Consider the following 25,725-nt stretch of genomic DNA (forward strand, 5'->3'; position numbering starts at 1 on the left):
GGGACCGGGAAAGGAGACAGAGGCACCCCCCGGCCACCGATTGCCTTCAAAACGCCTCCAGGAATGTCACGCGAGCTGGGTTTAAAGGAGATCGGCGGCGCTCGAATTTAGGGGGCTGTTACTGAAAATATTTAGGAAGAACTACTTAACTTCACGAAGGAATTCTTGACTTTAGGCTGGAATTCTTTACTTCAGGAAGGAATCCTTCCCTGTGAGGGTGGGGAGGCCCCGGCACAGGCTGCCCAGAGCAGCTGTGGCTGCCCCCGGATTCCTGGAGATGTCCAAGGCCAGGCTGGATGGGCCTCGGAGCAGCCTGGGATAGTGGAAGGTGTCCGTGCCCATGGCAATGAGTGCGATGGGCTTTGAGGTGCCTTCCAAACCAAACCGTGGTGGGATTCTCTGAAACTCTAAAACCTGTCAGACACCAAACCCGAGAACCAAGTAACACAGGGAAAATCCTGAGCCATAGGAGATGGGCATGAGCAGCGGGGCACACGTGACCCCAGATTTGTGTGTAAAGTGGAAGTAAAAGCCAGACTTTAAACCACCTTTTCCCAAACTGCCCTCCAGCCACATGTGTGAGGGACTTACCACGGGGCAGGGCACTTCAGAACCCCATCGTGGATGGGAGGGCAGGAAAGCTGCAGTGCTCCAGCTGTTGGGGTCACAGGAGGCTTTTGGAAGAAAGAAAAGCCAAAAACAGGCACCTGTGCTGCTGGGCAGGGCCAAAAGCAGAGTCTGCACCTGGCCCAACAACATCCTTGGGTGTGTCGTGGTGAGATGTTTACAATATACGGGAGCGGGAGGGGGGGGGAATCTATTTACAAGTAGGAGATCATTGAGGAGCAAGTCCAAGAAGGAAATAAAGGCAGTCATGGTCAAACATAGCTATTTATTTTCTCTTATAAACAGCCTTCAGTTTCTTATTGAAAAAAAAAACCCTAGGATTTAAATATTCTGCCCCATCACATACAACCATCTGTATACATTATTTACAACTCTCAAATAAACACGGTGCGGATTTTCAGACATTCAACTTACTCTTTTTTAATCAAAAGCTGTTTTCATTTAAAACTGAAATCTCCGTCAGTGACTACAAACTGAAGCGGCATTGGCACAGTTAGCTCACAGTAAGGGTTCTCTCCTTGCATTTTATGCTTTACACTGCGTTTTCTCCCACGTATTTCAGGATTCTAAAGGAGGAAAGGTTAGTGTCGCTTTCGGATTTTTTTTTTCTTTTTGCCTTCAAGAATGGCCTTTTACTGAAACCTTGTTCATTTTTACTGAAACCTCGCTCATTTTTATTGCATCCTTCTCTCTCTCCCAGGGCACATCAAGGGATGTGCCTCTACACCACACAACCACAGCATTCCTAAGCAGTCAAACAGCCATGAAAAATAAGTGTTCCCTCCACGACATGGCTCGGAAAAATGTCCCCCAGTTGCAAACGTACAAAAATAATGAGTATAGTTTAGTGGCTATAAAAAATTAATCTCCCCTAAAAATACAATATTCTATGAACAATTTGGGGAATTGGTTCTTCCAACAAAATAAGGTAATTGGATCTTTTCCTAGGCTGCAAACTGAACCTGGCAAGAGGAAACCATAGGGAAAGCAGGGAAATAAGAAGGTTTAACACTGAAAATCACCAATGTTAGTCTCATGTTAAAAGAGAAGATACCCAGGAAAAGACAACGGGCATCCATAAAACTGCCAGTGGTTTTAGGAGTGAGGGATGGAAAAAGAGACAACTGCTACCAGCAGTGAAGGAAACTTCACTGAGATTGGGTGCAAAAGGGAATATTTTGGTGGAGAAAAGAGCTAGGAATCTCTGTTCGTGCTGCAGCTCCTTAAATAATCCAACTAAAAGGGGGGCTATGTACAGTAACAGCACTCTGGCAGGCAGGAAAGGAGGACAGGGCAGCAAGGAAAAACACAACTATCCAAAAAGGATGTGTTTATAGCAAAATTGTGTCTGGTGACCCGGGAGAAAGGAAGAGGGGCAAGAAATAGAAAGGAACAATCTGAAAGGTAAGTCGAGTCCATAGCAGCAAATAGGTGTCCTTACCTGTTAACTGACGGTCAGGGACACTGGGAGAGGGGTCAGTTCCTAAGGACTGGGTAAAGACAGTGCTCCTCTCTATCTCCAAGGAAAAGCAGAAGTTCAAAGCTCTACATTGCATAGTAAGCAGGAAAAGAAACTGGATACTTGCAGATGGGCTGCCTGCCCCTCGAAACCTGTTTTCGCCCCTCAGCCACCTGCCCAGCAGAATGCGGTGGTTTTGTTCCCTCTTTGCATGAGTAACTTGTATCCCTGACTTGAACTTGAACAACACAGCCCGTATCCATCCACCTGAGCACTGTCAGCACTGCCAGCCGTGGCTGAGCTCCACGGACTCGGCCCTTTGCCCCCTCCCAGCTCGAGGGAGGTGCCCTCCCCAAGTCGCCACCCAAATCCCTGACAAGATCCACTATGCTGGTAGCAAGAGATCGCCACGAACCATAGGGATTTGGGATCCTATCAGACTGGAAGGCCCGAGGCAGCACTGGAAGCACAGCCCGGTGTAACCCCGCTGGCACTTTCTGCTCCCGATGACCAAAGCCGGAAGGTTTTGTCTCCGAGCGCTTGTCACCCCTCAAAGTCCGTAGTGGGAGACTGGAGCAGTGCAGAGTTTGTTTCTCTGGGGTTTTTTTTGGAGGGGCAGGGGGTGTTCCCCCCTTTTCCTCTCATAAATGCACTATTTTATAAACACATTCACTCAATCCAGATTCCATTGAGTGGCATTTCCATGTGCCCTTACTCCGAGAGTGTAAACACGCATCAACTTCTGGTCCCACAGCTTTCAGAAGCAAAACAATGAAAAGCTGCAAAAAGAAACAGCACGGGGATCCTAAATCCCCACCACTGCAAACACCTCCTCGATGTTAGTTTCAAGTGTTGTGTAATTAAACAATGTGTTCATACAGCTGTCAGGCAAATCATGATCTCCAAGCTTTTATTACGTGCCTAGAAACTATTCGGTCAAAGACTTCCTACTGCCAGATATTGAATAAAAAAAATGCACTATCCACCTAGGACTCATTTTTATGCTCAGTACATTCCAATTCTGACTGGCTGAACTGCAGCAGATGCCTCTGGATTTCCAGAATTGGCTGTTAAAAAGAAAAAAACTGCAACAACAAGAACTAAGCCCTCCTAGGGCAGAAGTGTGCCAGGAACGCAAACCACTGCACTCCTATCTCCAAGCAAATCCTCACTTCTACACATTGATCCTTTTTGCTTCTTGCTGGTACATGACACTAAACCAAGCAGTCACCTTGAAATTTAACAGGAGACATCACCTGTTCAGCACCTCGGAGCTCCTGCCTTGCTCGCTCTGTGTCTAAACCATGCAGTTGGAATTTGGGAGATTGGTCGCTTTTGCACTGTTGGGTGGACGGGGGCACAGGAAAAGCCAGAAGATCAGGATGCCTCACCCAAACCCAGCAGCTCCCAAGCGAGTCATTTCTGTGCTCAGCTGTTACCTGCTGGCTGTGTCAATGGCCACTCACCTCCTCTGCAGGCTCCTGCCCACCATTTCCAACTTTACTCAGCATTTTTGGCCGAGCCAAGGCGCACAAAACAGCAGCTCATCTTCTCTCTCTGTCATGGGCTCACCTTGGCTTCACCTGTTCCTGCTGCTTTTCCCAACAGCTGGAGTTCCCCGGCAGTGGGCAGTGATTTTAAACAGGGGAGAACACCACGGTAACAATGGAACTCCAAAGCAGCCCATGAAATTATCTTCCCTCCAAGACACATTTCCTCAAACAGCAAACACTGGCCACCAGAGCTCGTCCTCAGAGCCAGGCTTTGCATTCCTCACTTAAAAAACACCTTTCCACTAGTTATTTTTCAAGCCAGGTATTCCTTATTATTTTTACTACTATCCCAGTGCAATTTTTTATAGGGAATATTTTCCCTAACTGTATTTGTGCAAACTAACTGTTCATTTGGCAGCTGCTAGGGGAACTTAACAAGCTGGCTGACCCAACCAAATGCTTTCCTGCTAAGAAAATAAAAGCAACTATGCAAAGTCCCACGGCAGCAGACATGGAACTGCTTGCTAAGCACAAGGTCTGTGTAATTTTGACACCACCTTTGCTGTTTCGCTTTAGCGACAAGAACTTCGCTTTTCTTTGTAAGAAATAATCTAGTTTTGAAAAATTCTATATTCATTTCTAAAAAAATAAGACAAATATCTGTATTAAAAGCTGGAGATCATTGATTTCAGCAAGTTATGGCTTTTTTTTTTTTTTTTTTTGTAAGCATAGATACATATTTTTAAAACAAGTATCAGTAAGTGTCTGGGTGTTAATACATATTTTCTGTTTCCAGCAATGTTCAGTATTGTATGTGCTTTGCACCTCAGAAGTGAGTCTGCCAAGGCACTTAGAGAATGTAAGCAAGTCTTGCAGGGACTTCATGAGAATGGGCTACCACTGACACAACACAAGAACCCATCCACCAGCAGAGTCAATCCCCCAACCAAGCATGTTTCCTTTATAAACACTCAGCACCTGCTAGAAATTCCACAATGAGTAACAACAATAAAATAATAATAAAAAAAAGCTATTTACCACATGTCACTAACAGAGAAAAGACTTCCCCTAATAAAAGCACAGAAAGTAGATCTCAGCTGTCACTGGTAACAGCACAGGGGGGTTGTTTTGTTTTTTTTTCTTAAAAAAAAAACCCAACAAATTAACAAAAAACAAATACCACACGCTCGCTTAAAGAAACAAGTGACTTCAAGAAGTCCTCTTCCTTTTATCTGTCCTTCGAGGTGAGTTTTTCAATCAGTTCTTGAAGTGGTGCAAGTTCTCTTCTATCAATAAGGTTGAATTCCTGTAACGGGGACGAGGAGAAAGAGACACATACAGAGGTTTGTACGTACAGCTCAGGTGAGAAGCCTTATTTGGCCAGAATTCATTTGGCAGTCAGCTCTCCAAGGCCAGCCTCAGCCACTACAGCCTCCCCTGCCCGTCTGCCACTCGCTGAACAGCGGTGTTCCACTGCTTGAAGCTTTCTCCCCCACTTAAAGGAAGGGAACTCAAGAAGATGCTGGTTTTTTCCCACAAGGGAAGGGGGGCAATGCAGCTTTGAAGCAAGCACACTGTTTGCAATGTCCTTACCTGAACAAAAAATATAAAGTGCTTGAAAGAAGTGTTAAGGTGTGCCTCTTCCTGCAGCTGGATCACCGGGTCAAAGTGCTGGTGGTAGATGTGAGCATAAACTCTGAAGAGACGCTTGAGAATTGTCTTGGCCACTGACATGAAATTCTTTGGGAATGGTACGCCTGGAAAGAAGAAAACAGATGGCTTATTCTTCAACTCCCAGACCACGTTTGTCTGTTTTGAAAGCCACTACAACCCAGGACAGGTGAAATCAGTTTCAACAGCAGACCTTTGTCACTGCACAGGTCGTATTAACATCGGCCGGGAAACAGCAACCGGCTCCCGGGAGCAATGAACTTTCTAGCTGTCACTTGCCCAGGCTAAAAGAAGATATGTATCAACCATCTAAAAAGAGGAAACCTGTCTAGCTTCTCCTCACCTACCAGTCTCCCCAGTCAGCTTAGCTCTTCTGCAGCCTTTCCAAGTGCTCAAGTCCTGTCTGAAGGCCAGAGGGCCAGGCTCTGGATGCTCTGAGGCCAGTCAAGACCCCACCAATGGTTTCAGGTCCCATCAATAATGTTTTCATGTTCCTGCTTCAGCCTGCCCTGCACACATGTACAGCCCATGTCCTCCTCTGGCTGCTGCAGCACACGGGAAATTCATACTCAGCTGGTTAGTTTGTGGTCTCTAAGTCTCTCTCTGAAGGCACGGTTTCTCTGAAGAAGCTTAATGAAAATGTATCAAAAGCTTCAGAAACTATTCACAAAATTAGAGCAACTAAGAGATCTCCCCTGTTATCTTCTCCAAACTGTTGGTTGGTCATTATTTCCCTCCTGCTTTTCTGAAAGAAACCTCTTTAAAACATCTATTTTTCATCTTCACTTGAAAAGAAACAAGCAAAAAAAAAAAAATCATTAACTTAAGATCAAAGCTGCAATTCAGCTTCTTTGGAGATAAGGCCTGAAAGTTCCTCATGACACCTAAACATCTCTTCTGGGACAAAAAGCTGCCAGTTACTGGTTATAAGGGTCTGAGACTGTCTGCTTTATTTCTAAAGAAACAACTAACTGTTCAAAATGAATAAAACACCAGACTCGACGAACAGAGTCAGTTATTAGATAGAAATGGTACTTCCTGCATCCAGAATTGTGACAGGTGTTTATTAGCAGTGGTTCAGAGTTCATGTATTACAACATACCTTTAAAGATAAATGTGTTTAGAGAGATAATGTAGCCTTGTGAACCTGCCCTACACATCCGCCACTAAGGAGACCTTTTATGCTCAAGGACTGGCGTGTTCCTGTACAAGTGGAACCCGAGTGCACTGTTCAGCTGCAGTTACTCACTTACCTATTTTAGAAGGAAATAGCGTTTCATCATCCAGCTGGTCCTGGACCCAGGTCATCAGGTAATCGATGTACTTTGGTGCAGAGCACTTGATGGGTTTCTTTATGTTTGTGCCATCTGCCCAGTGGTACTCGTACCTGGGGGGGGACAACGTGGCCTTTAGCACCAGTGAATCACCCCTGAGCGGCCTGGAAGGCTGCTCTTCCTGCTCCCCCTGCTCTCACGCCCGCCCACTGCCCTTCGTCGGAACCAAGGTCCGAGTGCTCCACGTCACCATCGCCCGCTCCTCACCCGGCCTCCCCACTGCAATTCTGCTCCATTGCCTCCTGCAGGCCTTCCCAAACTTCAGCCACGCTGCCACAGCAACTGGAAACACTCGACATCTGCAGCAGCTGCCAGCCACACACATCACACCCTCCAATTTAGGGAATTTCTTCACATTTGAAAATATTCTTACAAAATTTTGCATAGCTGAAAACCGAACTAGGTTAGCTCTCGCCAGAGATCCCAAATTATGGCTGTTCTACAGACACAGGAAGGTTCCTAGGAATGCTATTACAAATCTGGAAACTGATCTGAAGTGTCTTTCAGCTAAAAGAAGAGGTTTGGAGCAATCTGGTCAGGTGCAAGGTGTCCCTGCCCATGGCGGGGGGCTGGAACAAGATGAGCCTTAAGGTCCCTTCCAATCCAGACTGGTCTGGGATTCTGATTCCATGGTTAAGAAAACTGCTAGACTACGTACACAACCAGGCAGAAACAAGTCCTCGTGAAATTCAGAATGGAACAGGTACTTTGCCTGGCTTGGAGAACGCAGCTGACACCAGCCCAGATGGTGGATAATTTTGGAAAGATATTGCTTAAAAACCCCGAACACACCTAACACGGGGAGTCTGACAATACCAGCTCCCAAGTGAACCACAGGGTTTGTGTGTTACAGATCACATACGCGGTTTTATGCAAAGCTTAGCTGCATCTGATAAATCTGTCTTCTCGATTTGTTTAGCAAATTCAGTTTTGTCAGAACAACTACTGGGAGAACATTTGCACCATAAAAAAATTTGATGAGGGATTATGAAGGTGCTGCTCACAATGGGACAAAAAAAATCCCGTTTTATTAACGGCAACAAATCAGAGGGTCTGAAAGCATTTTAAAATTGCATCTAAGGACACATGCAAAAATCCCAGACACACCAAATGGACCATGTGTCTGGATTTACAAAAAATCAGGATTTCTCACCACCCAGTACTGCTCTAATACCAAGATTTAAGTGCTGTTGATGTAGGACAAATATTAACATTTAGCTGAGGTGCCAGGATCAGTCCGGAGCCAGACCAAAACAACAAACTGAATTAGAGAGCAGGAAAAAGCACAAACACTGGACGTCTCAACAAAAGCATAAGGAAGAATCCAAGAAGGCCACAGGGTAGGGGATTCTTATCCAGACAGCTAATATTTCTACAATATCTACAAGGAAGATTTTGGTAAGCCCTAATGGAATGCCTGCATACAAAAACTTTAAATCTTCATTTAGGAAGCCCTCATTACTGTTTCAGAAAAAAGAAGAAGGCGGGGGGGGGGAAATAATTTTGATAATACATTTACTTCCCAGGTTAAAGGAAAAAAATAAATGAACACCAAACAAATATAAACACAGGCCAAAAAAACTAACTTTCCATTCCCCATCCCCTTAAAATAAATTCAAATCCTTCTTCTCTTTCACATCCTTTCTACCCCCAACTCTGGCACTCATCTCAGCTAGTCTCAAGTTTTCAAACGACAAATCATCTCAAAAACTGCACCCAGTCAACAGCGTGTAAAAACATGCTCTTACTTTGGGCCAGCAGACATCACTGGGCAGCTCTCCTCTGTGCAGAAGTCCGTGATGGTTCCATAGAGCATATTGATCTGGTTGAAGAAGTCAACAGCTGAAAAGCACGGAAACCACCCATTAGCACTCTGCAGGACAAGATTCCTACAGCCCGGACTGTAAAGCATGGGTTCTGGAACGGCTTTTAGGAAAAAACTTCATTGTTGTTGCTTTTTTAAGATCCATTATAAAGGAGATGCAGAATGCAACCACCAACTTTCTGGAACAGCCTCCAGCAAGAACTATTTAATTGTTCACTGCAGCAAAATCTTCAGTTGGAAAAAGAAAAAGGAAAGAGAAATCCTAGTTATTTCCTTTTCTGAAAGTTTGGTGCATTTTATTACAATCCCAAATTCTACTGGCAAGTGTGGAATAAAAGAAAGATTTTCAGCGTAAACTTTCGAACTAGAGAGAGCAGGTACTCGTTAGGTGACAGTGACTTCCTTCAGGCTTTGTATTCCAAAGGCCCACCTTTCCCAAGAACATTTCATAGAATCCCAGACTGCTTCAGTGGGAAGAGTATTTAAAGCCCATCCGGTTCCACCCCCTGCCATGGGCAGGGACACCTTCCACTAGCCCAGGTTCCTCCAAGCCCCGTCCAACCTGGCCTTGGACACTTCCAGGGATTCAGGGACAGCCCCAGCCTCTCTGGGCAACCTGTGCCAGCGCCTCCCCACCCTCACAGGGAAGAATTTCTTCCAAATACCCCCTCTAGCCCTAGTATTATAGTTGCTTTTTTAGTTAATTACTCCAAGCTCTTTGAAAAAAAGATTCTTTTTCAATAACTAACAGCAGGTTCTGTCACAAGGAACTGCGGTCACTGCAATCAGTTTATAAAATCCACGTTATCTGCAGCTATCTTTCAGAGAATAAACAGCCAAGATTAGACAAACGTCACAGCAGCAAGTCACAGCTACTGCTCAGCAGATGCAGGACACCAGCCCTCGCTGCTCAAGTGCCCACAAGAACTGTTAATTAAGTTTCCATTCCCTGCTCCCAGCAGAAACCACAGCCCACTGTTTGCTTCGAGGCAGGCATGTTCAGAAAACCCACACAGGCTCCAACAAAATGACTGATTATGGCAAATCCCACACTTGGAAGTCTCAAAATTCACAGGCACATCAAGTCATTCCCTAAGACACCAGTCAGGCTGAGAGCTGAGCAAGAAGTAGCAGGGCAGAGCACGTTTGGTTTTGTGTTCTCAGGTCGAGAAGGGTAAAAGCAATGACTTGAAGTCACACATTTTGTCTCCTCGTGAGACCTCTCAGTGAGCAGAAGGGGCTCACAGCTACCACTGGTGCTTGGTGTGGTGCAGGGATGCTCAGGGAAGGGAGCACATCATCAGCTCACTCTTTAATTACACAGCTACAATTTCATTATAGCTAACTCAGCACTTAAGTCATTTGGGAAGGGGAAAAACTGCTGCCACGCAGGAAAGCAGAGACACGGGAGTGAAGGAACCACCAAAAGGGAAGGATGCCAGCAATACATGAAGCATCTTTAGTAATGCTTACTCACACAAGCGGGCTGGCTTTTTCTCTAGACAGTTTTGCAAGGCAGTGTGAATTAACTTTTGCAAAGGATGGTGTCAGCAATTCCAGCCTGCCCTGGTAGCAGCGGCAAGTGGAGCAGCAGAGCACTGCGTGGCTGCTTGGGAACAGGAAGGTGGAAGTCAGTGTGATGGTTTCACTTCCCAAACATGTCAAAGAACAACAAGAAAAAAGGCAGAACCACAGAAACAAGCAGAGAACATTTAGCTCAAGCATAATTTCTCCTGCAGTGCACCATCAACCCCGTACCACCACTGGAGCACATCAGGGCTGAGAGGCAAAAGATGAGGAAGCACCCAGACAGGGCACAGAGCTTGTGGCAGCCAAAACTGCACGGGCTACGGAATGCAATCGGAGAATCCATTCTTTGGGAGCATAGGGCAAAATTCATGCAGCAGGGAGAGGAAGGAGGAGGAAACAAGCTCAAGCAATCAGAAAACACTCATTTAGGCATCGTTGGTTGGCCTGAAAGCAGAGAGTTTGGACACACAGCTTTAGAGGAAGTTGAAAGAATGACATCAGAGACTTACCAGAGCAAAGGCTCAAAACTTGGTAGAAAACAAAAGGAACTAACTTTAGGAAAACTACAAACCCCGTTAGAATCACGGAATCATTTAGGATGGAAAAAACCTCTCTGAGATCATCAAGTCCAACCTGCGGCTGATCCCCACCTTCTCACCCAGACCAGAGCACTGAGTGCCACGTCCAGTTGTTTCTTGGACATCTCCAGGGATGGGGACTCAAACACCTCCAATGCTTGACAACATTTTCCATGAAGGAATTCTTCCTGATGTCCAAGCTGAACCTTGAGGCTGTTTCCAGTCACCCTGTCCCTGTTCCCTGGGAGCAAGGCCTGACCCCCACCCAGCTGCACCCTCCTGTCAGGGAGCTGTCGAGAGCAAGGTCTCCCGACCCCTCTTCTCTCCAGGAATAGAAGGAGACGCACAGTTGTCCTCCTACAGGTGTCAGCCCACCTTCAAAACCCCCATGACGAAGAAAAGGCCAGCAACTCACTGTTAACTGCAACCCATTCATTTAAGTCTTCCCCTTCTGGAAGCATCACAGCCATCCGGAGATTGCCGCTTCCCAGCGTGGCCTCGGCATGTTTTAGCAGCTCGTACTGGTGAGACCCCTCGGGAATATTCTTCTTTGGTTTGAAGGTTTTGGAAGAGCGACTACCACTGCAAAGGAGAGAGGAAATATTTAGAGACCTTTTGGAACAGGAAGCAAAAAGGAAACAAGCAGACCGGTCCCAGGTAAGGACAAGATCAACATTAAATACTTTACCCCCTCACATTTTCATGTTGCAACAGGGTATTTACCAAAAACTGAGGTGCTAAAGAAACTGGTATTCTGACTTTTTTTAAACCATTTTCTGACCTAATCACTTTCATACCTATAATTTTGTTTGGAAAAATGTGGACTGACGTAGAAAAAAACGTTTAGACATTTGAATTTTAAACCACAGCAGCGAGCTGGATGGCACATGAACCCCTAACATGTCAAAAACATGACGTGTAGAATTAAATATTTGCAGAGAAGTTTCAAAGGAGCCAATATTTGTGAGTATTCTCATATATGAGCTGAGAAAAGACTTTTGTCAGAACAGGCAAACTGAGCTCTGAATTCCAATGCAAGTGGAAAGATGTGAAACCCAGACAGCACAATTTTCATTACAAATATTATCCAGATCTCGTTTCTTTGGCCAATGTTTCACCATCTCTCTAAGGACCAAAGAGAATTTTTTTTTTTGGTGGGGTGCAAGGGTTGTCTCTCTTTAATCTAGGAAGAAACCCTTTACTTTGGAAGACATTCTCCCCCACGAGGGTGGGGAGGCCCTGGCACAGGCTGCCCAGAGAAGCTGTGGCTGTCCCTGGATCCCTGGGACTGTCCAAGGCCGGGCTGGACGGGGCTTGGAGCAGCCTGGGCTAGTGGAAGGTGTCCCTGCCCATGGCAGGGAGTTGGAACCAGATGGGCTTTGAGGTCACTTCTAACACAAACCATCCTGGGATTCTGTGATTCTATGGTCCCAGAGCTGCTCTGACTCTCCTGGGCTCCGAAGGAGCAGCAGCATCCTCCCCTTCCTGCAGGCCTCTGCGGTAATCCTGGGGCCCGGGTGTTGTGAAGAAGCGCTTGGCTGGACTTCCAGGGATCCTGGGATGGTACAGCTGTACAGCTGTGTACACTCACATGGACACCCGACCAACACCAGTGCAGCCAGCTGCTAAATCAAACTGGGACCCAGAAGGAGAAGGAGGGAACATCCTGCTCCTGTCTATTCTATTACAGGACACTTCTAATGCTCCCAGTCATCTGCACCTCACCCTAAGCCAGGATACCAGACACAAATCCTGAATAAAATAATTGCCTCCCAGTGGGAGTGAGAAGCTTCTGTGGCTCAGGGAGTTGCCGTCACCTCCCACCCCTCCAGCCACCTGCATCTGGTGCCAGGCCAGGCTCAAACCAGCTCTGAAGAAAGATGAAACTGAAAAAACCCAACAAACAAAACCCCCAAATCTCTTGACTGACTACTTTACTTAAACCCAATTGTTTTCTTTTCAGGAACACAGCCACTTTAGAGGCGCTTTGCTAACACAGGGCGTGAAAATACAACCTAAAACATGTGGAAAGCAGAAGAGACTGGGATCATTATCTTTCCACATGTGTCAGTGTAAGCAGAAGGAACCCAGTACAAGCTAAATGCAACCTGGAAAAAGCTTATGAAATAACTAACCCAAGAAACTGTATTTTAGCACAAAGAGCAAGCCCAACAAAGGGACCAGGGTTTGGAAACAGGGCATGAGGAAAGGAGTGAGAAGGAATTCCCTAAATAAGTAGTTTATTCTGAGAAACTCTGGGTAGCAATTCACCATACCCACCCCAGCTCATGAGTTTGCCACACAACAAACCAAGTCACTGCAGATCTGCTGAATACCCTGCACAGATCCCCATGGTCAAGGAAGCAGAAAATGCAACAGGTTGGAAAAAGCTTTAGGTAGCATTTAATCCCTCCTCCCCCCTTCACAGAAACAGGGGGTTTCTTCCCATAAGCTGCCAAAAGCTGTAAAAACAGAGTCATCTACTACTCTAAATAAGCCATTCCATCTTTGCCTCCAACACCTTTCTGATCTCTGCTTCTCAAATGCAGCACAGCCACCCTAAGACAGCAGGAAACGGTCTCAACACGAAAGGCAGGCAGGCAGGCATCCAAAAGGAAAAGTAATTAGGATAAATGCAGCCTGGTAGTCGTCGCGTGCTATGGAAATACCCGCAATTTTGGCAATAAATTATCAGAATTCCATGCATTTATGCAGTTCACCAAAGCCAGTTAACACACTCGTTGAGACACAGCTCAGAGACAGCCTAATGCAGCCTCTCTAAGCCAAAAATCTTTATAGGATGTGGTTTTTCTTGGAAAGTCTGGTTATAAATATTGCATTAATAAACATTATTCCAATTACCTTATTCATTCAGAAGCTCTCCTATTCTTTAACCAAATAAATAATTATTTTTTCCTATTATGCCAATCTGTTTCATACGACAGATTCAGAAAATTGTCTTGTTCCAGGTCTATTTCCTCAACTCCTTCAGCAATCAGTGAAAAAAGTAACTTCAAAGAGTTCTGCCTGGTGGCCAGCAACACACACAATCATCTACGTATGGGTCAAGTAAAGCATTTTCTTTTCAGCTACATTCCATAATGGAATTCACCATTTCTGTCGAGGTTTTAAAATGCTCCAAGGTAGTAGGCAGCACCTGCCTTTTCCTTTTAAGAGTCTCTGAGGTTTCCTCCGTATTAATGCATAAGTGAGAGGGGACAGAGAAACCAAGGAAGATCCCATTTTCCTTGGACATAAAAAGGTCATGAAACGGGGAGCACCGCTGCATCATCCCCACTGTTCGCCACAACCAATGTGCAGCCTTTCAAGGAGAACTGAAAAGGAATTTCTCAAGAAATTCCAGCGATTCCAAGGACGCTTCGCTCCCTTCACTCCCACATCCGACGCTTCTAGCAAACGATGCCCTTCTGTTTCTCCAGGAGCTGCAGCCCAGCAGTGCCAGCTGCAGCCCGGCCCAGCGCTAAATGCGGAACCGTGTCTGAGGCAGCTGGCTCCCCAGCCGGGCTGCGCGCGCGACGAGGGGTCTAAAAAAAAGCCCACGCAGCCGCGTCACAACGCGCTCCTAAGCAGGAACACCAAATTTCCTCCAAAGCTGTCATTCTAGCCGCTCATCTGCTGCCAGGGCGTGGGTTTGGTGATGCAGGTTCTGCAGGCTGTTCTGTCTCAGGCTGGCAAGAGGATGTTTCCAGAAGAAAGGAAAAACTTGAGGTGTTCTTGCTTACCCCGCGCTGCCTCAAGAGCTCATCTCAGCTTCAAACACAGCACTGGCAGATGTTCTGCACACAAAGCAGCTTAAATATCCAGCCTCAGCTCTTGATAAACTTCCCAGTAACTGCTCCCAGGAGAATTCCTTGGGTTGGCCTGGCTTAGACCTCCTCATTCCCAACCATTTGTCCACAGAGCCTCTCAGCAGAGATTTTTATCTATTTCCACCAAGTCTGCTGCAGATTTGGGGAAACCTGAATTAAACCAGGTAAGTTTAGGCTTCTTATCCATAAAAGTTAACCCTTCACAGCTTGTTCTCACCACACAACTAACACCAGGCTCTCACCTACTGTGCAGTGGCAGCATTTTCACCCTACACCTGCCACCTACATTCCTCTAACTGCTCCATAATGCTGAAGGCCCTTTCCTTGGGGTAAGGAGTGAGTAACCAACTCCTGGAGGTACAGCTGTACCATCACCACCATGGCCAGGCTGAAATAAGCCCTTCGAAATATTTGGAAACGCTCAAGAGATTCTCAAAAAGCTGAACTCAAGACAGTTCACAGAACATTTAACCAGGGCATAGAAACTTGTCCTGTGTTAACTCCTGCTTTTTCATCTTCAAACCCCCTTATAAGCATTAATTAATCCTCACAAAGTATCTTTGAAGTAGGGATCATTAGTGTCTCATTACACAGGGAAACTGAGGCAGCAACTCACCGCCACAGGCCAACGAGTGAGTTTACCAGAGAAGCCTCCAAGTTTTAGCTCTGCACTTCTCTGTCTCCCTTCTCCTGCTGTGCCTCTTTTTAAACACAGAAACACTCTAAGACGAGACCCAAATTCCAGAAAAGCAAACATTTCCAGCCTTTAAACAATAATACAGGCCTTCAAATGATAACATCCTGCTAAGAATAGAAACATCAGAGTAAGACTGTGTTTGTTTCCACCAGCCAACACCTCAACATAGAAATTAACATAAAAGCTCAAGCTACTTTTTGGCAATGAAATCAATAGCTGCAGCCTTTGAACAGGTTTTCCCTGTGACAACCACAGCATCAGAAGGAGAGCAGGTAAAATTAAGCTGAACATGTTCAAAATCTGCACTGATGAGACTGAACTTCAGCACTTCTATTTATAAAACTGAATAGTCACAACATTTCTGTTCTGAAGAGAGCGTGAGAGCAAAGCGTTGCTTCCTTCAGCTCTTACAGCACCAAAAAGTCAACTTTTTCCAATCCAATTCCCATTCATTGAAGTAAGGCTGTCTCAGTCCAGTCACTTGAATCTGCAGGTAACAAAAGCAAGGCAAGAATTCAGGATGCATCCCATGCAGCAGGTCTGGGAAGCAGTTAGGAGCTGCCAGCTCCTCTCACAACACAGTTGCTCTCCCAGAAAGTAAGGCAATGGTTAGAAAGCAATTCCAGGCCTAGAGCTTTTGTTTTGGTTTGTTTAAGGAGCAATCAGTAGCATTGACTTGAAAAATTTCCCCAGACACATGGTCATTCCTGTAGGAACAGAATACATGGGGTTTATTGTTTATTAGCTATACCACAGAGTAACTTCAATTCTCTGCAGGCTTTTGAATCCAAAGATGCTTCTCAAGGGGTATGGTGACCATTATCATCACAACTGATTTGAAACGGTGCCTCCTTCCACTGGAGTACTGACAGAGAAATCAGTGTTTCTGTGAGGTTTTTCATTCTCTACCTATCAGGGTGGGGACTGAAATCTGGCTTCCCCTTCTAGGAAAAAAGGCTGTCTTCACAGACTGAAGTTCCCTACAGGATGGCAGATGAAAAAGGCACAATCTCACGAACAACTCTTAAAAAACACAGGTCCCATTATACACAAGACTCGACACGCTAAAAGAGCAGACGTTTATCAGATGATTCACATCCAGGAAAGAGAAAGTTATTTAAGGTAGCCTTAAGGAACAGTTTTGCTTTTGCTTGCCCCAGCCACCACCCCTTCAGTGTCAAAGCTGACATAACCTGTACGCATCCACATTCTTAAAATGCATTTTTTTCTCCTATACATACACAGTTTAGACTCAGTGACTTTGAGCCAGTGTGGGATTGGTCCAGCACAACTCTGATGTGCACCAGCACACACCTGAAGGGAAACGTTTGCTGGCTGAGCTGTGAACAGGGGACGAGTGTCTGGTGTTTGGAGAGCGGCCGCGTCCCTGTTCCCTGTGCCCTGACTCCCCTGCAGCGGCACACCGTGCCAAATCCACATGGATGTTAGGTGGCCACAGCCTGTTTTCCAGCCAAGCCAGGCACCTACGCTTCCCTCTGCCTCCGTTTTCCGTCTGCAGGCTGAGAAAGTGCCTGTAAACAAGGGGGAGGTGCTATGCTACAGCACTCGTGTCTGCTACAACCCCACCCAATGGTGTTCCTGCTGTTTACCCACTTGGATGCAACCCTTCTGCCAAGTAACTGCAATTCCCAGTGCAAGGAACAAGCAAGTATCCAGAACCCCATCCCATGACCGGGAAATCATCATCAGTTTGCTATGCTCACAACCAAAATAAATTCCCTTGTTTCATTTACAACGCATTCATTTAATACTTTCATCTCCTGGAAAATCCTCAAAATAAACAAAGCAAGTCACAGTTGCCCTCACTGGATACTACCAGAGCCCTGTCTGTGCACTCCAAACACAACTGAACTACTCCCAAGGCAGCCAACGGTTGCGGAAGTGACTCAACCTCTCCTGCCTCGTTCCCTGCAGGACTAACAGAGAGGGGCAGGCCAGAGCCACCAACAGCAGTACACAGCAGTATCCACCACAGAAAAGCTGCGATCAGTCTTCCAGGCAATCGTGCCCTCCTGACTTGCAGAGACAGGCAGGCAGACAGGGGGACAGCGCAGGAACTGGAACAGGTCCGTGGCACAAAACCTGCAGCTTCCCAAAATGCTTACTGTGTGTGCTTTGTGGATGTCACTGCACTGCTGCTCCCGAGTTTCTCACGGACTTTTTCGGAGAGCTTTAACACCACCAAACTTGAAACACATTTTCTCTCCGACTGGCAACAAAGAAGCTTGCAGCAGAGACCCAAGTACCTCTCCACATGTTCTCCTCTTCCTGACGTCCATCTGAAATCCTGTTGCATGAGAGGAATGAAGACTATCCCAAACATTTTGTTGCACACTCCCAGGAATCCACTGACTACTCTGAGGCAAACACAACGCTGTCTTCACCCACAAAATTTCAAGCTTACTACCAGCAGACTCGATATTTTTAATAAAGGTGAGCACTACTCTTGGCTGTTCTGTTGGGACCTTTCAATCAGACCTAGGTTCCTCAACTATTTCAATACTAACATTTACTGTGTACATACAAACACACACCTCATGGAACTGTAAGGAATAATCGAAACTAGAGTTATTTCTTCTAATATCCTAATAGTCACATAGTACTTCTTTAAAAGGGTGGGCTACTGGAGCTTTGAAGAAGGTAAACATGAAGTATTCCTTCTTTTCCAATGGCTTTGTTTTTTCCTGGGAGATGGAGTTCAGTATTTTGAACATTTTGGTCCCTAATTAAGCTCCCTGCAAGCTAAACAGCACTATTTCCTCACCAACGTTCCCCTCTTTTCTCAGGAAACCCTTGTTTCTGTCAATTAGTATCAGCTCGCTCAAAAGGGAGGGCACAGCGCGAACTCCAACTCAAGTCAGAACTTCACCCAGTTATGTTTCCAAGTTTAGTTTCCACAAAGGTTCTTTACTGCAGGAATGTACCTAATACACCATTCAGTGGACACAACTGCGCTTTCTTTTGTAAAACCTACCCTTTCCCATATATAAAACTGAGCCAATGATAAAAGAAATACAAGGAAATACATAAAGCTCCAAGTCTGGGTTGCTCCTTTCAGTGACACACCGGATGGTGTTCCAAAAAAGGGCCCTGGTAGTGTTCACAAAGAAAGAAGGTTTACTGAACCATTTAAGTAGGCATGAAGGAGTTCACGATCTTTCCCCAAGTAACTGAGACTATCCTGAAGTGGCCTGGAGAGCTCCAGACTGCCTCCGGCAGCCTCACATGCTCCAGTCCCATAAAGCATCCCCCGGATGCTGGGGCAGGAGGCAAAGGAGGAGCATGTCCAAGAAATAAAGCAGGTGATCAACAGTGCTTGCCTACCTGTGATTGCTTTACTCCAGCACTTCTTCCACGTGATAAACACAGAGAACTGTCCCACACAAAAGGTGTCCACTGCTTTCCACAGCAAACTGGTCCTCCTGCCACGCAGATTTCCTTACATTCAGCTGAATTATCTGTCTGTACATGACTAATGCCCTCTGCATCCCAAACTGCTGCTAACAGTCACACCCTGTAAATACATTTACAAGTAGGAAGCAGAGCTTTGCAGAAAGCCATCTACAACCCGCTGAGGGTGATAAATTGCAGTAATAAAAGCTTGGCTCTGGCATCAAATTAGATCCTTACTTGTACACCAAATATAGTGTTTGGAGAACATGCCTCAGAGCATGGATGGCTTCCCAAAATGCTGATCAGTGCTTTTGGAAACCAATGCTTAACGAATGACTACAGCAAATCTAGTCATACAACCTAAGAAATCGCATCAGGGCATTTTAAAGGAAGCAAAAAAAAGACTTAACTGAAGAGTTCAAGACAGTCTTCAATCGTTTTAAACACAACAAAAAGAACCATCTCTTAATGTGCTTAGGGAACGGGCAGTTAAAGGAGAAATTTAACTAAATTTTCATGGGGAAAGAGCCATTTAGCACTGTATAAAAGGTTGCCCTTTACTGTAACCCCCACACAACACAGGCTGAGTCTAGGAATGTGGTAAAGGACAAATACTCGGCAACTTCCCAACAGAAAATCTCAAACAGAGACGGAAGATTACACTTACACTTGGATTAATAGGCAAAACGGGGCCTGGATCCAGGCACTAACAATCATTAGAGGCAAGAAATGACACAGAGAACAACAGGAAGAAGGAACGGACAGGAGGCAGCAATGAATAATCTAAGAGCTTTCCAAAAATACACTGCATTATCTCACCCCCAAGTATTTCTTACAGATCCCCCACATTTAATAAAATCCTGTATGTGCCACATGTAACTATCTTCAGGAAAATTTGCTTATCTCTTCCGAAGTATCTTATCAGGAAAACCCACCTTCCTGAAGCACCTCAGAGGGAACGACCGCTCCCACATACACAGGAGCACGTTTCTTTTGAAATTATTTAAACTTGACCATTTGACAGTTGAGCTCAAAGTCAGTTAACTTTTCTATGAATTTAAATACACAGGTTTTTACTATTTTCCATTTCTATTGCAGCAAGAAATTTTAAGAAGAGCTGTTAACCACAAAAGTTAATAATAGGACATTAGAGATGCTGTTTTTCCTGAAAGGTACACCTCAGCATTTGAAAAAGCAGTATTTTGTGGCCATAAAGTAAAAGACAAAGTAATGCCATTTTGATCCCTGGATCGAGAACACTGAGCAGGTCCCTAAAACAACTAATCCATTCAAGCAAAACCAGGACTGTGCTACTGAAGTTGGTAAAAACACAATTAAAGCACCAGCTACCAAAACAAAATAAGGGTTATTTCATTAAGGTCAACATAGTGAACCCACCCAATCATTGTTTAGGTTGAAATTATTTCTGTATCAAAAAACAGTTGTCTCAATTTTTAGCAAGAGAGGAATTTATCAAAGCTTATTTAAGCTCATTTGTTCTCTTTGTCATAAAAAAAGGAATTAGACTTGTGATAAAGACAACAAATCCAGGCATTATGAGTCCTTATCTGCAAGTTGCTCTCCTTCAGTGAGGAAGGGATTAAGATTTTGTACGTCAGCATCTCAAGGACACAAGCAATTAACCCCAGAGGCAAGTGACCACACTGGAAGATGAGGTGGTGCAAGGACAGACAACAACAAAAAGCAAAAACAAACAAACCCCAAGCAAACCTCAACTAAAACTCAAGTGAAATATGGGCTGGATCTGTTCAGGTATCTAAGAATACCAAGAGGAATGGATTCCTGTCAAGGATCAGCTGTGAACTGGAAAAGGAAGAGAAAGAACAGAGGGTGAACAAGGTAGAAGTGTCTTCACACACCAAAAAAAGCCAGAAGGAAAGCTGGGACAAGAAGCTAAGGCCACAGCTGGATTTCAGAGGTGAAAAAAGACACAAGAAGAGTGAGTAAATTTGCTTCCATGGACTGCTTTTAAAAGTATCAAAATTCATTTGCAAGGCAAAAACTACTGTTACCTTCATGGATTCACAGGGTGGGACTGGCACACAAAATTACTGTCTCCTCCACGCGAACTGACTGACTGCTGACTCAGGGTAAGGATTTGAAATGGGAAGCAAACCCTTGAATCAAACAGAACACGCCTGAGATGCACCACGCTTTGTACCTAAGGTCACTAAGAAATTAGAAGTTATTTCCAACTTAATCTCCAGGAACCAATTTAAGCTACATGGATACATGCAAATCCTCGGCTCTCATTCCCTTCTTTCCCATCCCCTCCCCAAAACACCAACCCAAGCAGCAGTGCCCTGGGAAAGCATCTGAGAGATCCGTATACACAGATGACAAAGCAGAGCACTGGATCCTCACAGTCCCACGTCATGAAACATGAAGGCTAGAGCAATTTCTCCAAGTCTGAGAAAAGTAATAGTTATACTCAGTTCTAGCTGAAAACAGATTTTATAGCAGCTGAATTTATAAACCACAGTCTCCCTGTGAATTTAAAAGGAGGGAAAAAAAAAGAACAAAAGCCAAACAGCAGATTCATTGTAGCCCAACTCTAATAGGAAGTGGCTTAGTTTACAAACGCTAAAAGCATCGCAAAGCATGTCCTGCGGTTTAGGTTGATTTGTGGGTCAGAGGCTTATTGATAGCTCTGGCAGCAAGATCTGCCCTACTGCTTACGAGGGAAGACTTAAAGTGGCCAAATTTAATGCAGTTATTTACTTCTCTAAGAAAAACAGGCAGCTTCGTTCTGTCAGCCTCCTGCAACCCTCCAGCCACTGCCTGACGGACAAATGCTTCTAATAGTTTATCCTTTTGCCAACAAGAGAAAAAAGACTGCATGTCTCTCAGGACAGCGCGAGACGGAACTGTGACCCCACGGCTGTTGCCACGAAGAGGCCCTAAATCCAAAGACCTATCTGAAAATTAAAAGGTGTCAAAGGCATTTGATAAAGACGAAAATCCCAGCCACTCTCCAGCAAACAAATCCCCCCCGAAAGTGATCCACGTTCCACCACTCCTCCCTGCAAATAGCTAATGGCATTGGCTGGATTACACTGCAAACACAGAGGGAAGGACAAACAAGGGAAAACAATCGTGGCATAAAAGCAAACAATTAGGAAGCAATTAAGACTAGACATCACTGCGATGTAGTAAACACAACTTTCACACTGAACAATGCCTTTCTTCCTATGCTTTTTTTTTCTGTTCCAAACGAATGTTTCTATCTGAGAAGGAGCTATCTAATAACATTCAGAAGTGACAATCACTCACTTCACCTACTACGTGTTCCCGAAACACAGCAGTAGGGGCAAAAGTTGTTTTTCCAAGTGCCAGGCCAAGTGCAGCCATCTCACAGCCTGAACTAGTCTGCACAGCTCTGTGACTCCGAGGCAGACCCATTCTTGCAGAAATAAAAGCCAGGCAGCAGCTTCCTTGCTCTCTACCTCCAGCCTCACTGGTAAGGCAGCAGCACTTCATTATCTGACACCCTAAACCCCACATTTTACTTCGTTTTAAGTTCATCATCAGAGCTGATTCCATTTAAACCCCACTGCTACGGAACACTTCTGCATTCCTCAAAACTTGAAATTACTGTTACCAAGGCTTAAAAAAATTCTTTAGGAAGCTGGTAACAGCTTTACAGTTCTCTCTCCAAATTACTTACAGGGAAAACTCAAGAGACTTCTCAATCCCTGCTCTTTTAAAAAAAAAAAAAAAAAAAAGAAGGAACTGAACACATCACTAATGGTACTGGTTAAGCAGCTGATTTTATGTTAACACACTCCTGTGTGGAGAGCCCCTGCCCTGATCCTGCCGTAGCCTTATGCTCCTCAAGCTAAAACTGAAGTAAACAAATACATTAAAGCACAGGGGAGAAAATATCTGGATGTTCGCTGTATTTCCATTTCCAACAGCTTGCAAATGCCTACATGCTGATTTTTCCATAAGCAAATTCCAGCTGAGGAGTGCCTACTGGTCCTCTGCAGGAGTCCTTGATCAAGAGGAGATAAACACATCTCCAGAAGTATGGAAGGAGCACTCACAAAGCACTCCACTGCTACACTGCCCACATTATGAAGGGAATTCCTTGGACAAGCAGCAGCAACTCAGCATCTCAGGAAGCCAAGGAAGGGACAACAACAAACAGCCCTGGTGTTCTCCAAGAGCAGGAGCAGCCTGAGGAACTGGGAAGGCCACGCTGCTTGTCAATCTGGAAATAAACCCATCAGCTCTGATTCTGATATTAATCTTCAAGAGATGTAAGGGGGGGAAAAAAGTAATGTCTCACTACACCTTCTGCACATATACTTACACAAAAAGTACGATTTCAAATTAAAAAAAAAAAACAAAACAAAAAACCAAAACCAGCAAACCATGTGGAGCATCAGAAGCAGCTGCCAGGCTCCACTGTGCTGTAGAACAAGGCAGAGAAGGAAGAGCATATCATGCCCCAGTCTGGTTTACAGGTTAACTTGGCCTTCAGTCACAAAACACACGTGCCCCCAACAACAGCCACTCTCCCTCGCTCACCTCCAGCAGCTCCTTGTCCTTCCAAGTCTGATCAGGCAACAACTACTTAAATCAATCTCATTTTTAAAAAACCCTGTGCTGGAATCTTCGGAGAGGGATTCACTAATCCAAAGACAGGGGTTCTGTAGGTTTTTTTTTTTTTTAAGAGAAAACAATGTCAGAACTTCACTAATAAAACTGAATCTTTTCCTTTTATAAATAAATGGTTTTCATCTAGCTTCTTTTTTATGTAAGTTTTGACAGCGGAGGATAACACAAGCATGTTACCAGATGGCACACCCACCAGAACTATCTTTAATTTTTTTCCTTGGAGATGTAAGCTAAAGTACCTGCAACTGTGCTGTAATTTCCTTTTCGAGAGAACTTACCAAGCAGTGTTTTTTTTGGAACTGAAGATATCTTCTAGTCCAATTACCATTTTCAAATCGTTTTTAAAGATTTGGCATAACCTATTCAACCACTGGAGAGGTTTATAAAGTCTTTTCAGAAAGGAAGAAACAGATCAGAAAGAGAAAACCGCGGCGCTGAAAATAACAATTGCTGTCAAAACCGAGTTGTATTAATTCAGTGACTCGCCTCACAAGACAGTCTTTTTATAGTGTTCCCCATAAGCAGAGAAGACAATGGTTCCCCTTGATTTTATTTCCCCCCCCATGTAGCTTTATGTGTCACTGGCCCTAGCAACAGGGAAGAATAGCCACGGATTTGTCAGCGGACAAGGCCCGCGCAAGGGGGGCCCCACACAGCCTGTGTTATCCAAGCACAATCCCCCTGTTATTTGACAACAAGGAAGCCTGCAGGAGAGCACCGCTTTTGGCACCGTGCTGGGTGTCAGACTGACAAGCTGCAGCCCAGTCCCTGACGATAAACCTGCACGACAGGCTCGCTGCCACGCAGGAAGGAAACCTTGCCGGTGCGCAAGGACAATCGTCCTCGGCAAGCCCCAAGCTGTGACTCAGCTCACAGGAGGACAGCACCGTCAGTGAGGCAGGGCGAGCAGCACGGACAAACACCGCTGGCACCTCCACACCAGCGCAGTGCCAAAGGGGTGAAAAAGTACCATGGATGACTGTGTTACAAGTACCGTGAAAACACGGGGGGGGTTGCAGCTCAAAATGCAAGTTGCCATTATTAAACCTGCAGATATCCATGAACTGTCTTGCAATAACTCTTATCAAGCCAAAATTCAAGTCTGACAAAAGGCAATGCTAACTTTCTGGATCCCTAAAAAAAGCCAAGCAACCAAAAAAACCACCAAACTCCATGTGAGCAACACAGAAAGCTTCCCTGGTCTCCTCGAGGCCTAGTGGGCATATTTTCAATTTATTCTTTTTAAAAGCACATTTCTAGACTGCAGATGAGCAAATTAGGTGCCATCTACAGCACTCTGCCAACAACAGCTGAGGCAGCTTTGTCATGCACTAACTCCAGTTTCCATTTCTATATTTCATCCGGAAGGATCACTTGGAACAACAGAGGTTGGGGGTAAAGGTTTGCTTTCCTAGGTTTCAGAAGGGTCTGGAAAAAGGAACAAGCATCTCATTATTGCCTGTGACTGAGGGTGGAGGGTTTCATGCTTTTCCATTCCCAGTTAGCCAAATGCCATGGAGAGGGAGGCTCTCTAATTTGCAAACCAGACTCCCAGGACACTAGAAATCCTGTCCCCCCTTCTCCACCGTGGCAGCTGAGAATTACGAAGGAGGGGGACAGCTGGGCTTCTCATTAGGAGCACTGCGCCTCCATCCACGGACAATCATCTGCACCCACCTCCCGTTCGCAGCTGAGAGGTGCCTTTCAGAATCCCTCTGGGGCCACGGAGCACGACGGGCGAGCGGGCTGGGTACGGCAGAGTTAAAAGATAAATGCAAAGGAGGGACTGAGGAGGAAGCCAGCGCCAGGGTTATTTGTCTCCATGAGAACACAACTTACTAGAACACTCCAGCTCTGAGATAAAGTCTCTTCTCTAAACCCAGGCTACGTTTACATCTGCTGGTTATCAGCGCAAGCCTCTAACAACTGTCAGATATTCCGGCAACAGTCCCACGAGCTGCTGCACGGAACCCGGAGCGTGCGGGAACACTCAGCGGGGACAAGGCCTAAATGGAGCCTGGCTCTTCCAGGGTGCCTTTTTCAGCTGCCTTGATCGCCCTTCTTTCCCTAGAGCGCATCTTCGCCTTAATTAATAGGTCACTGAACCGGTTTATGTTAATTGTCACAAGTACCTCGTCTTTGTTTCCAAGGGGAGGGACCAAAGTTCATTCGGTTTTTGCCCACGAAGCAAAATTTAAAGAAGTGGGGTTCTGCGCGCACCTGAATCGCCACCGACCCCTGAGGGAGCTTTTTCCTGCCGCAGTAAAGTCTGGCCAGGTCCTCAGCGAGGCTCCGGCAGCCGGGGAGCCCCACCTGCCCCATCACCTGCACCGGGATTCACTGCCACACGCCAGCTCCTAACTCAGCTGGGGCACACAACGCTACGACACCAACCTCTGCCCGCCAGAAATGAGAAACCCGCATGGAAAATATCATAAAAGCCCAGGGAGACCCCTCGGGTGGGTGTTTGACCCCGACCCCGCTCTCGCCTACCCAGCGACACTTCTTCGCCGGGCAGCGCGGAGCTCACCGGGGAGGTCCCCCGGACTGATGATCCGTGGCTGTTTCCAAACTCGTGTCCGTGAGGGGAAGCCGTGCGGGAAGGGGAAGCCCGGCTCGCCCG

At 45.6% G+C, this 25,725-nt stretch overlaps 2 protein-coding genes across 2 annotated transcripts in view; both read right to left on the reverse strand.

Annotated features, from left to right (window-relative positions):
* The window catches only part of DCK (deoxycytidine kinase), a 10,952-nt gene extending 7,355 nt beyond the window's left edge, over positions 1 to 3,597 (reverse strand). Inside the window, exon 1 of the mRNA XM_017738942.1 lies at positions 3,553 to 3,597. Within this exon, the coding sequence (XP_017594431.1) occupies positions 3,553 to 3,597 (45 nt within the window). The remainder of the gene's footprint in view (positions 1 to 3,552) is intronic.
* MOB1B (MOB kinase activator 1B) lies at positions 873 to 25,723 on the reverse strand (the record flags this gene model as incomplete). The annotated part of the gene is made up of 6 exons (XM_017738943.1): positions 873 to 4,885; positions 5,173 to 5,336; positions 6,504 to 6,637; positions 8,333 to 8,426; positions 10,933 to 11,099; positions 25,596 to 25,723. Coding segments are annotated over 6 exons (765 nt in total), but the record flags the coding sequence as incomplete, so codon positions are not given.
* Between the last annotated feature and the right edge of the window lie 2 nt (positions 25,724 to 25,725).

The sequence above is a fragment of the Corvus brachyrhynchos genome, unplaced genomic scaffold (assembly GCF_000691975.1).
Source record: "Corvus brachyrhynchos isolate BGI_N302 unplaced genomic scaffold, ASM69197v1 scaffold597, whole genome shotgun sequence".
In the NCBI taxonomy this organism is placed as follows: domain Eukaryota; kingdom Metazoa; phylum Chordata; class Aves; order Passeriformes; family Corvidae; genus Corvus; species Corvus brachyrhynchos.